The 13,197-nt window shown below is 30.2% G+C and overlaps 2 protein-coding genes across 3 annotated transcripts in view; both read right to left on the reverse strand.

Annotated features, from left to right (window-relative positions):
• The window catches only part of LOC137398582 (putative adenylate cyclase regulatory protein), a 132,450-nt gene extending 125,203 nt beyond the window's left edge, over positions 1-7,247 (reverse strand). For both annotated transcript variants that reach the window (XM_068084745.1, XM_068084744.1), the window contains exons 1-2: positions 7,146-7,247; positions 3,619-3,759 (exon numbers count right to left, since the gene is read on the reverse strand). In XM_068084745.1, coding sequence (XP_067940846.1) covers positions 3,619-3,759; positions 7,146-7,237 — 233 coding nt within the window. In that variant the 5' untranslated portion in view covers positions 7,238-7,247. The remainder of the gene's footprint in view (positions 1-3,618; positions 3,760-7,145) is intronic.
• Positions 7,248-9,996: 2,749 nt separating this feature from the next.
• Positions 9,997-13,197, reverse strand: part of LOC137398049 (general transcription factor II-I repeat domain-containing protein 2A-like) — a 39,562-nt gene continuing 36,361 nt past the window's right edge. Inside the window, exons 9-10 of the mRNA XM_068084149.1 lie at positions 10,681-10,821; positions 9,997-10,006 (exon numbers count right to left, since the gene is read on the reverse strand). Of these exons, the coding sequence (XP_067940250.1) occupies positions 9,997-10,006; positions 10,681-10,821 (151 nt within the window). The remainder of the gene's footprint in view (positions 10,007-10,680; positions 10,822-13,197) is intronic.

Genomic DNA, 13,197 nt, shown 5'->3' on the forward strand with positions numbered 1-13,197 from the left:
TCACAATTATCCTGTTTCATAGTAAATAATCTGTGTCTCGTTGCTACTATATTTTCCTTTTCAGAAAAATAATCGTCAAATTTTTCTTTAATGTCGTCATATTGCATGGCGTCGACCTCTATCTCCCATGTTTCAAAAATATCATACCCCTTCTCTCCCATGCAGTCCAACAGAAACGCTGCCTTTTTTTGTTCTAAATCGTATTCTTCTGATTCTACTTTTCTTGTCACCCTGGTGTGTTCCTTTCTTTTTAATCCTGCCGACACAATTGCTATCTCAAATCTCTTAATAAATCTCCTCCATCCTTCCAATTCGGCTCCTGTTTCTAGTCTCAGCTCGGGTGTCTTAACCCCCTTCCCGAAAATACTATTGTTGTGTCTGTCGCTCATTTTCCAAGTTATTATCTTCAATCCTTCACTATTGTATAACTTATAATTTCTTATAACTTATAACTCAACTATTATCCTCGCAAATTCTCTCTCTAATCATCAACTATTCGCTATTGCCTAAAAATTTGATTATTATCGCTGACTTACTGAAATTTCCTTGTAGTCTCCACTCTTGACACCATCTAACGTACCTGGTTTTTGCGTCCTACCTCTCGCGTGCTCGCAGTTAAGATGCCGCTATCCCCCCTTGTCCTCGCGAACCGGACATCCGGTTCTCCGCATCACAATTAGATCTTAATTATTTATGTGTTTATGATTAAGATATTACTTTTTTTGTTTTGTTGGTAATATGTACACTGAATGGTTAATAGTGAAAGCAGATTTTTGAGCTCGTTGAATGTAAGTGTTTCCTAAATTCATCTGAAACTATGTTTATCAAAATATGGCATGAATATGTCAAACCCATTGAAAAAATCGAGAGAATATTTTTGACGCTTTGGGATTTGAAAATTTTCAGGTAGATATTTTTGAAAAACTGAAAAAATAAAAAACATAAAACAAAAAACAAACATCAACGTGGATAAATAACCGTCCACTGTAAGCGTGCAGGAAAAATTCTGTAAAAATTTTCATTGATCACCTAGGTTAATTATTACATACATGTAGATGATTTAAAACTACTAACTGATTGTTTTAAATTCTTGTGTAAGACTACTAGAATTTCTGCTATTTCCATATAAAACACTGTTTTACTACTTTCCAAGTCAAATGGCACCACAACTATTTGCATGAAATAAATTTTTCCATTCTGTAAAAGGCTTTAATTACCAAAAAAGGCAATTCGCACCTTTGGTAGTAACTCGATGTGTAAGTAATAAATATAGACTATTTTATGGCTGCTGTAATAAAATACGTTGAGGCTGGTGGCTGGTTCAACCAAGTTTTCTAAAAAAAGCTTCTGAAAACACCTAACTAATGGAATAAGCTATTCTTGATTACGGTTACGGTAGTTGATAAAAGTACAGTGAAATGAACTTGGTATATTTTTCTAATATTATATCTATGCAAGCATGTGAATACCACATTGTTCCCAACCATTTGAACTAAGTTTGAAAACTTAAGAAACGTTAGTACATATGATAAAGTAAATTTTCTTTTAGTAGCTTTTTTGGGAGAAAATTAATGTGTTCCAGTTTTGCAATACAACAGAATAAATTCATTACTAATGGCTTTTAGAAATATCAAATTGTTTTACAGAGTATTACAGATTCATTTTATCACCTAATCACTTTTTATTTACCACTAGTTTAATGACAAACACATTTTGGTTCTAATAAAACTTGAAACTTACAAAAGCAACACTAATTATTTAATTTCAAGGTATTAGATATTAATGAATCACCTTAATAACTTCAAAAGCTATTATAACTATAAAAACTGATTAAAAGTTTTTTTCAGACACCAACTCTACAAAAATGTGTGACTATTTAACTAGTTTTAAAGAATGGTAAAGTTTATGAACATCAATTGTCATACAACTAAAAGTGTAGTTGGTTTTTGATGCTGATATGAAGATTATGAAGCCAGAAATGCCTGTTGATATATGAGAAGCAAATATCCAACTTTGTGATAACCATCTTCTAACTTTTTTTAGGTTTCATGAAACATTATGGTCGAAAGTTTTTACAAAAACTGACTGTGCTGGAATTTTAAGAATTAATTTCTCTTTCGAGATCAGAAACTTGAGGGAATATTGTTGAGGCATTTTTCAGAGGTAATTTGTTGACTTTTGACCATCTTGATTAAAATCAACTTTGAAATCAAAATAATTAGACATCGAACTTAAAAGAGTTTTACATTTAATAATGTGTAGTTTCAATAATTGGCATTTTAAAATTTTAGGAATTGTCTCTTAACGACTGAGTTTCCAGCATTGTGCAGGGTGTGTCAAAAGTCCTAAAAGCTGTTTCTAAGTAACAGCATAAAACAATCAAACTAAGTCTTGCACAGGATGTTATACCAGAAATGTCACTTCTATTTCTAACAATTTTTTAATAACTTTATCTACCTCATTTGTTATAATAACAAATCTTAATTAAGGGAATATTGTTAGGAAATCAATAGAGCTGTTTTGTTGGTAGGTAATAAACGATGGTGATAACAATAAATAATTTTATGATATTAACTATTGTTTTCCAGTATATTTTGAGTCTCTAATTGAGGCACATCGACAGAAAAGGGCCCCTTTGATACTGTTGGAAGATTTCAGGTTTAACTACCATCTGATAGAGAACTTTCCGCTAATTCCATTGATATATAACATTTTATTCTTCTGACAGTTTTGAGTGAGTTTGTTGCAGGAAAACAACCACAAGACTAGGAGTTTCAGTAAAACAATGATTTGAAAAATTGAGCGCTGAAGGCTAACAAATATCATAACTCCTGCACCCTTTAGCATCATCATAGCAACGATACATCTAACCAGTGCTAGCAAAACAGAATGAAGGCCCCTATACCAATTAGACTATGCTGAGTTTATTGCTCTCAGTTAAGAAGCTCTAAAACAAGTAGTTCTTAAAATACAGCTATGTGAAGTGGACTTAAAATATTACGATAAATTATTAAAATATTAGGACCTATAAAATGTCGTTAATTTTTATTTTTGAGCTATTTTTATGCCAAAATTTTCTAGAGAACATGCCAAAAAATCTTGTAGTGTAAGAATACATTAACAGTGAATGAAATGGTTTTCCAACTATGGAAGCCTCTAGACAAAGACAACAAAAGTGTCAAATGTGTCCCTTTCCATTGGTGTGCTTCAAATGATGATGAATATGTGCTCGATAGATCTGCTACTACTGTAAATGTCTTTACGTGTTTTTTTAATTCTCATGGACTTTTACAGTTTTTGCCTGATTAATGGTGAAGCACATTTTTTATCACATTTGTTGTAGGTTGCCAGACTTTTTACAAGTGTTTTACTAAATGAATATCACTGGATTATGAACACATTTAGTTACTTTTGATAAAACTTTAAAAACTTTAAATTGCTGTACCAAATACCCAGGGTTATTGACACACTTTGACAAAAATGGCCAGGCCTTGAAGGTTAAAACAATCCTCTAAAAACTAAATAAAAACTTGAGACATATATAGTTAATAAAAAAAAACAGCTTAGTGATGATATGATAGCTTTTGTAATTTATGGTAGGTTGCTGTTTCAACTTACTTGAGTAGGGATCCAGTGAGGTTGAACGAAATCAATTTAAATATCTCCAGTGAATCCAAATTTTCAATGACCAAAGAATTATCAGAACTCATGCGACATTGAGATAAGTCCAGCTCTTTAAGGTTCGGCAGTGAAGCGAATCTAAGAGAGAAGGTGTAGTACCATCCAATAAATTCAAATCCTACAGTTAATGATTAATGCTACCTGTTAACACAAATTATATCTATAATAATGTGAGTGTTCCGTCTTCAGTTCTACATGTCAACAGTCTAACCACAAATAATTTAGGTAATCCCACATTGACAGCCTACAGTTACATTATATTAAGCAAATCGATATTTCATTGCCAAAAACTGAAGCAATAAAGTAACGAAAATGTTTTTGATTTGCCAATTTGGCACAAAAGCACAACTGTAGATCATGCAAAAACAATAGGGTTGTTAAAACAGGAATAAACCCAGGAATAAATTAATCAAGATAAAAAGTCATGACAAAAATATGATACAAAGTCTAATCTGGTTTGGCCAAAATAAGTTCATTAGTAATTTAGAGTTTATGTTGTAATGTTTTTCTATTGGTCATGTTATTAGATCTTAATTATTTATGTGTTTATGATTAAGATATTACTTTTTTTGTTTTGTTGGTAATATGTAAACTGAATGGTTAATAGTGAAAGCAGATTTTTGAGCTCGTTGAATGTAAGTGTTTCCTAAATTCATCTGAAACTATGTTTATCAAAATATGGCATGAATATGTCAAACCCATTGAAAAAATCGAGAGAATATTTTTGACGCTTTGGGATTTGAAAATTTTCAGGTAGATATTTTTGAAAAACAGAAAAAATAAAAAACATAAAACAAAAAACAAACATCAACGTGGATAAATAACCGTCCACTGTAAGCGTGCAGGAAAAATTCTGTAAAAATTTTCATTGATCACCTAGGTTAATTATTACATACATGTAGATGATTTAAAACTACTAACTGATTGTTTTAAATTCTTGTGTAAGACTACTAGAATTTCTGCTATTTCCATATAAAACACTGTTTTACTACTTTCCAAGTCAAATGGCACCACAACTATTTGCATGAAATAAATTTTTCCATTCTGTAAAAGGCTTTAATTACCAAAAAATGCATTTCGCACCTTTGGTAGTAACTCGATGTGTAAGTAATAAATATAGACTATTTTATGGCTGCTGTAATAAAATACGTTGAGGCTGGTGGCTGGTTCAACCAAGTTTTCTAAAAAAAGCTTCTGAAAACACCTAACTAATGGAATAAGCTATTCTTGATTACGGTTACGGTAGTTGATAAAAGTACAGTGAAATGAACTTGGTATATTTTTCTAATATTATATCTATGCAAGCATGTGAATACCACATTGTTCCCAACCATTTGAACTAAGTTTGAAAACTTAAGAAACGTTAGTACATATGATAAAGTAAATTTTCTTTTAGTAGCTTTTTTGGGAGAAAATTAATGTGTTCCAGTTTTGCAATACAACAGAATAAATTCATTACTAATGGCTTTTAGAAATATCAAATTGTTTTACAGAATATTACAGATTCATTTTATCACCTAATCACTTTTTATTTACCACTAGTTTAATGACAACCACATTTTGGTTCTAATAAAACTTGAAACTTACAAAAGCAACACTAATTATTTGATTTCAAGGTATTAGTTATTAATGAATCACCTTAATAACTTCAAAAGTTATTATAACTATAAAAACTGACTAAAACTTTTTTTCAGACACCAACTCTACAAAAATGTGTGACTATTTAACTAGTTTTAAATAATGGTAAAGTTTATGAACATCAATTGTCATACAACTAAAAGTGTAGTTGGTTTTTGATGCTGATATGAAGATTATAAAGCCAGAAATGCCTGTTGATATATGAGAAGCAAATATCCAACTTTGTGATAACCATCTTCTAACTTTTTTTAGGTTTTATTAAACATTATAGTCGAAAGTTTTTACAAAAATTGACTGTGCTGGAATTTTAAGAATTAAGTTCTTTTTCGAGATGAGAAATTTGAGGGAATATTGTTGGGGCATTTTTCACAGGTAACTTGTTGTTTTTTGACCATCTTGATTAAAATCAACTTTGAAATCAAAATAATTAGACATCGAGCTTAAAAGAGTTTTACATTTAATAATGTGTAGTTTCAATAATTGGCATTTTAAAATTTTAGGAATTGTCTCTTAACGGCTGAGTTTCCAGCATTGTGCAGGGTGTGTCAAAAGTCCTAAAAGCTGTTTCTAAGTAACAGCATAAAACAATCAAACTAAGTCTTGCACAGGATGTTATACCAAAAATGTCACTTCTTTTTGTAACAATTTTCTAATAACTTTATCTACCTCCTTTGTTATAACAACAAATCTTAATTAAGGGAATATTGCTAGGAAATCAATAGAGCTGTTTTGTTGGTAGGTAATAAACGATGGTGATAACAATAAATAATTTTATGATATTAACTATTGTTTTCCAGTATATTTTGAGTCTCTAATTGAGGCACATCGAGGGAAAAGGGCCCATTTGATACTGTTGGAAGATTTCAGGTTTAACTACCATCTGATAGAGAACTTTCCGCTAATTCCATTGATATATAACATTTTATTCTTCTGACAGTTATGAGTGAGTTTGTTGCAGGAAAACAACCACAAGACTAGGAGCTTCGGTAAACCAATGATTTTAGAAATTGAGCGCTGAAGACTAACAAAAATCATAACTCCTGCACCGTTTAGCATCATCATAGCAACGATACATCTAACCAGTGCTAGCAAAACAGAATGAAAGCCCCTTTACCAATTAGACTATGCTGAGTTTATTGCTCTCAGTTAAAAAGCTCTAAAACAAGTAGTTCTTAAAATACAGCTATGTGAAGTGGACTTAAAATATTACGATAAATTATTAAAATATTAGGACCTATAAAATGTCGTTAATTTTTATTTTTGAGCTATTTTTATGCCAAAATTTTCTAGAGAACATGCCAAAAAATCTTGTAGTGTAAGAATACATTAACAGTGAATGAAATGGTTTTCCAACTATGGAAGCCTCTAGACAAAGACAACAAAAGTGTCAAATGTGTCCTTTTCCATTGGTGTTCTTCAAATGATGATGAATATGTGCTCGATAGATCTGCTACTACTGTAAATGTCTTTACGTGTTTTTTTAATTCTCATGGACTTTTACAGTTTTTGCCTGATTAATGGTGAAGCACATTTTTTATCACATTTGTTGTAGGTTGCCAGACTTTTTACAAGTGTTTTACTAAATGAATATCACTGGATGATGAACACATTTAGTTACTTTTGATAAAACTTTAAAAACTTTAAGTTGCTGTACCAAATACCCAGGGTTATTGACACACTTTGACCAAATTGGCCAGGCCTTGAAGGTTAAAACAATCCTCTAAAAACTAAATAAAAACTTGAGACATATATAGTTAATAAAAAAAACAGCTTAGTGATGATATGATAGCTTTTGTAATTTATGGTAGGTTGCTGTTTCAACTTACCTGAGTAGTGATCCAGTGAGGTTGAACGAACTCATTTTAAATATCTCCAGTGAATCCAAATTTTCAATTACCAAAGAATTATCAAAACTCATGCGACATTGAGATAAGTCCAGCTCTTTAAGGTTCGGCAGTGAAGCGAATCTAAAAGAGAAGGTGTAGTACCATCCAATAAATTCAAATCCTACAGTTAATGATTAATGCTACCTGTTAACACAAAATATATCTATAATAATGTGAGTGTTCCGTCTTCAGTTCTACATGTCAACTGTCTAACCACAAATAATTTAAGTAATCCCACATTGACAGCCTACAGTTACATTATATTAAGCAAATCGATATTTCAATGCCGAAAACTGAAGCAATAAAGTAACAAAAATGTTTTTTATTTGCCAATTAGACACAAAAGCACAACTGTAGATCATGCAAAAACAATAGGGTTGTTAAAACAGGAATAAACCCAGGAATAAATTAATCAAGATAAAAAGTCATGACAAAAATATGATACAAAGTCTAATCTGGTTTGGCCAAAATAAGTTCAATAGTAATTTAGAGTTTATGTTGTAATGTTTTTCTATCGGTTATGTTATTAGATCTTAATTATTTATGTGTTTATGATTATGATATTACTTTTTTTGTTTTGTTGGTAATATGTACACTGAATGGTTAATAGTGAAAGCAGATTTTTGAGCTCTTTGAATGTAAGTGTTTCCTAAATTCATCTGAAACTATGTTTATCAAAATATGGCATGAATATGTCAAACCCATTGAAAAAATCGAGAGAATATTTTTGACGCTTTGGGATTTGAAAATTTTCAGGTAGATATTTTTGAAAAACTGAAAAAATAAAAAACATAAAACAAAAAACAAACATCAACGTGGATAAATAACCGTCCACTGTAAGCGTGCAGGAAAAATTCTGTATAAATTTTCATTGATCCCCTAGGTTAATTATTACATACATGTAGATGATTTAAAACTACTAACTGATTGTTTTAAATTGTTGTGTAAGACTACTAGAATTTCTGCTATTTCCATATAAAACACTGTTTTACTATTTTCCAAGTCAAATGGCACCACAACTATTTGCATGAAATAAATTTTTCTATTCTGTAAAAGGCTTTAATTACCAAAAAATGCATTTCGCACCTTTGGTAGTAACTCGATGTGTAAGTAATAAATATAGACTATTTTATGGCTGCTGTAATAAAATACGTTGAGGCTGGTGGCTGGTTCAACCAAGTTTTCTAAAAAAAGCTTCTGAAAACACCTAACTGATGGAATAAGATATTCTTGATTACAGTTACAGTAGTTGATAAAAGTACAGAGAAATGAACTTGGTATATTTTTCTAGTATTATATCTTTGCAAGCATGTGAATACCACATTGTTCCCAACCATTTGAACTAAGTTTAAAAACTTAAGAAACGTTAGTAAAAATTATGATAAAGTAAATTTTGTTTTAGTAGCTTTTTCAGGAGAAAATTAATGTGTTCCAGCTTTGCAATACAACAGAATAAATTCATTACTAATGGCTTTTAGAAATATCAAAATGTTTTACAGAATATTACAGATTCATTTTATCACCTAATCACTTTTTATTTACCACTAGTTTAATGACAACCACATTTTGGTTCTAATAAAACTTGAAACTTACAAAAGCAACAATAATTATTTGATTTCAAGGTATTAGTATTATTAATGAATCACCATAATAACTTCACAAGCTATTATACTTATAAAAACTGACTAAAACTTTTTTTCAGACACTATCTCTACAAAAATATGTGACTATTTAACTAGTTTTAACTAATGGTAAAGTTTATGAACATCAATTGTCATACAATTTAAGGTGTAGCTGGTTTTTGATGCTGATATGAAGATTATGAAGTCAGAAATGCCTGTTGATATATAAGAAGCAAACATCCAACTTGGTGATAACCATCTTCTAACTTTTTTTAGGTTTCATGAAACATTATAGTCGAAAGTTTTTACAAAAACTGACTCTGCTGGAATTTTAAGAATTAATTTCTCTTTCGAGATCAGAAACTTGAGGGAATATTGTTGAGGCTTTTTTCAGAGGTAATTTGTTGACTTTTGACCATCTTGATTAAAATCAACTTTGAAATCAAAATAATTAGACATCGAACTTAAAAGAGTTTTACATTTAATAATGTGTAGTTTCAATAATTGGCATTTTAAAATTTTAGGAATTGTCTCTTAACGGCTGAGTTTCCAGCATTGTGCAGGGTGTGTCAAATGTCCTAAAAGCTGTTTTTAAGTAACAGCATAAAACAATCAAACTAAGTCTTGCACAGGATGTTATACCAGAAATGTCACTTCTATTTGTAAAAATTTTCTAATAAATTTATCTACTTCCTTTGTTATAATAACAAATCTTAATTAAGGGAATATTGCTAGGAAATCAATAGAGCTGTTTTCTTGGTAGGTAATAAACGATGGTGATAACAATAAATAATTTTATGATATTAACTATTGTTTTCCAGTATATTTTGAGTCTCTAATTGAGGCACATCGAGGGAAAAGCGCCCATTTGATACTGTTGGAAGATTTCAGGTTTAACTACCATCTGATAGAGAACTATCCACTGTTCCAATGATATATAACATTTTATTCTTCTGATAGTTATGAGTGAGTTTGTTGCAGGAAAACAACCACAAGACTAAGATTTTCGGTAAACCAATGATTTTAGAAATTGAGCGCTGAAGACTAACAAAAATCATAACTCCTGCACCGTTTAGCATCATCATAGCAACGATACATCTAACCAGTGCTAGCAAAACAGAATGAAGGCCCCTATACCAATTAGACTATGCTGAGTTTATTGCTCTCAGTTAAGAAGCTCTAAAACAGGTAGTTCTTAAAATACAGCTATGTGAAGTGGACTTAAAATATTACGATAAATTATTAAAATATTAGGACCTATAAAATGTCGTTAATTTTTATTTTTGAGCTATTTTTATGCCAAAATTTTCTAGAGAACATGCCAAAAAATATTCTAGTGTAAGAATACATTAACAGTGAATGAAATGGTTTTCCAACTATGGAAGCCTCTAGACAAAGACAACAAAAGTGTCAAATGTGTCCTTTTCCATTGGTGTTCTTCAAATGATGATGAATATGTGCTCGATAGATCTGCTACTACTGTAAATGTCTTTACGTGTTTTTTTAATTCTCATGGACTTTTACAGTTTTTGCCTGATTAATGGTGAAGCACACTTTTTATCACATTAGCTGTAGGTTGCCAGACTTTTTACTAGTGTTTTACTAAATTAATATCACTGTATTATGAACACATTTAGTTACTTTTGATAAAACTTTAAAAACTTTAAATTGCTGTACCAAATACCCAGGGTTATTGACACACTTTGACAAAAATGGCCAGGCCTTAAAGGTTAAAAACAATCCTCTAAAAACTAAATAAAAACTTGAGATATATATAGTTAATAAAAGAAACAACAGCTTAGTGATGATATGATAGCTTTTGTAGTTTATGGTAGGTTGCTGTTTCAACTTACCTGAGTAGTGATCCAGTGAGGTTGGACGAACTCATTTTAAATATCTCCAGTGAATTCAAATTTTCAATGACCAAAGAATTATCAAAACTCATGTTATATTTTGATAAGTCCAGCTCTTTAAGGTTCGGCAGTGAAGCGATTCTAAAAGAGAAGGTGTAGTACCATCCAATAAATTCAAATCCTACAGTTAATGATTAATGCTACCTGTTAACACAAATTATATCTATAATAATGTGAGTGTTCCGTCTTCAGTTCTACATGTCAACTGTCTAACCACAAATAATTTAGGTAATCCCACATTGACAGCCTACAGTTACAATATATTAAGCAAATCGATATTTCAATGCCGAAAACTGAAGCAATAAAGTAACGAAAATGTTTTTTATTTGCCAATTTGGCACAAAAGCACAACTGTAGATCATGCAAAAACAATAGGGTTGTTAAAACAGGAATAAACCCAGGAATAAATTAATCAAGATAAAAAGTCATGACAAAAATATGATACAAAGTCTAATCTGGTTTGGCCAAAATAAGTTCATTAGTAATTTAGAGTTTATGTTGTAATGTTTTTCTATTGGTTATGTTATTAGATCTTAATTATTTATGTGTTTATGATTAATATATTACTTTTTTTGTTTTGTTGGTAATATGTACACTGAATTGTTAATAGTGAAAGCAGATTTTTGAGCTCGTTGAATGTAAGTGTTTCCTAAATTCATCTGAAACTATGTTTACCAAAATATGGCATGAATATGTCAAACCCATTGAAAAAATCGAGAGAATATTTTTGACGTTTTGGGATTTGAAAATTTTCAAGTGGTTATTTTTGAAAAACTGAAAAAATAACAAACATAAAACAAAAAACAAACATCAACGTGGATAAATAACCGTCCACTGTAAGCGTGCAGGAAAAATTCTGTTTAAATTTTCATTGATCACCTAGGTTAATTATTACATACATGTAGATGATTTAAAACTACTAACTGATTGTTTTAAATTCTTGTGTAAGACTACTAGAATTTCTGCTATTTCCATATAAAACACTGTTTTACTACTTTCCAAGTCAAATGGCACCACAACTATTTGCATGAAAAATATTTTTCCATTCTGTAAAAGGCTTTAAATACCAAAAAATGCATTTCGCACCTTTGGTAGTAACTCGATGTGTAAGTAATAAATATAGAATATTTTATGGCTGCTCTAATAAAATACGTTGAGGCTGGTGGCTAGTTCAACCAAGTTTTCCAAAAAAAAGCTTCTGAAAACACCTAACTAATGGAATAAGATATTTTTGATTACAGTTACAGTAGTTGATAAAAGTACAGAGAAATGAACTTGGTATATTTTTCTAGTATTATATCTTTGCAAGCATGTGAATACTACATTGTTTCCAACCATTTGAACTAAGTTTAAAAACTTAAGAAACGTTAGTACATATGATAAAGTAAATTTTGTTTTAGTAGCTTTTTCAGGAGAAAATTAATGTGTTCCAGCTTTGCAATACAACAGAATAAATTCATTACTAATGGCTTTTAGAAATATCAAAATGTTTTACAGAATATTACAGATTCATTTTATCACCTAATCACTTTTTATTTACTACTAGTTTAATGACAACCACATTCTGGTTCTAATAAAACTTGAAACTTACAAAAGCAACAATAATTATTTGATTTCAAGGTATTAGTTATTAATGAATCACCATAATAACTTCACAAGCTATTATACTTATAAAAACTTACTAAAACTTTTTTTCAGACACTATCTCTACAAAAATATGTGACTATTTAACTAGTTTTAACTAATGGTAAAGTTTATGAGCATCAATTGTCATACAATTAAAGGTGTAGCTGGTTTTTGATGCTGATATGAAGATTATGAAGCCAGAAATGCCTGTTGATATATGAGAAGCAAATATCCAACTTTGTGATAACCATCTTCTAACTTTTTTTAGGTTTCATGAAACATTATAGTCGAAAGTTTTTACAAAAATGACTGCGCTGAAATTTTAAGAATTAATTTCTCTTTCGAGATCAGAAACTTGAGGGAATATTGTTGAGGCTTTTTTCAGAGGTAATTAGTTGACTTTTGACCATCTTGATTAAAATCAACTTTGAAATCAAAATAATTAGACATCGAACTTAAAAAAGATTTTTACATTTAATAATGTGTAGTTTCAATAATTGACATTTTAAAATTTTAGGAATTGTCTCTTAACGGCTGAGTTTCCAGCATTGTGCAGGGTGTGTCAAATGTCCTAAAAGCTGTTTTTAAGTAACAGCATAAAACAATCAAACTAAGTCTTGCACAGGATGTTATACCAGAAATGTCACTTCTATTTGTAACAATTTTTTAATAACTTTATCTACTTCCTTTGTTATAATAACAAATCTTAATTAAGGGAATATTGCTAGGAAATCAATGGAGCTGTTTTGTTGGTAGGTGATAAACGATGGTGATAACAATAAATAATTTTATGATATTAACTATTGTTTTCCAGTATATTTTGAGTCTCTA

This window comes from Watersipora subatra, chromosome 6 (genome assembly GCF_963576615.1).
Source record: "Watersipora subatra chromosome 6, tzWatSuba1.1, whole genome shotgun sequence".
Taxonomy (NCBI): Eukaryota; Metazoa; Bryozoa; class Gymnolaemata; order Cheilostomatida; family Watersiporidae; genus Watersipora; species Watersipora subatra.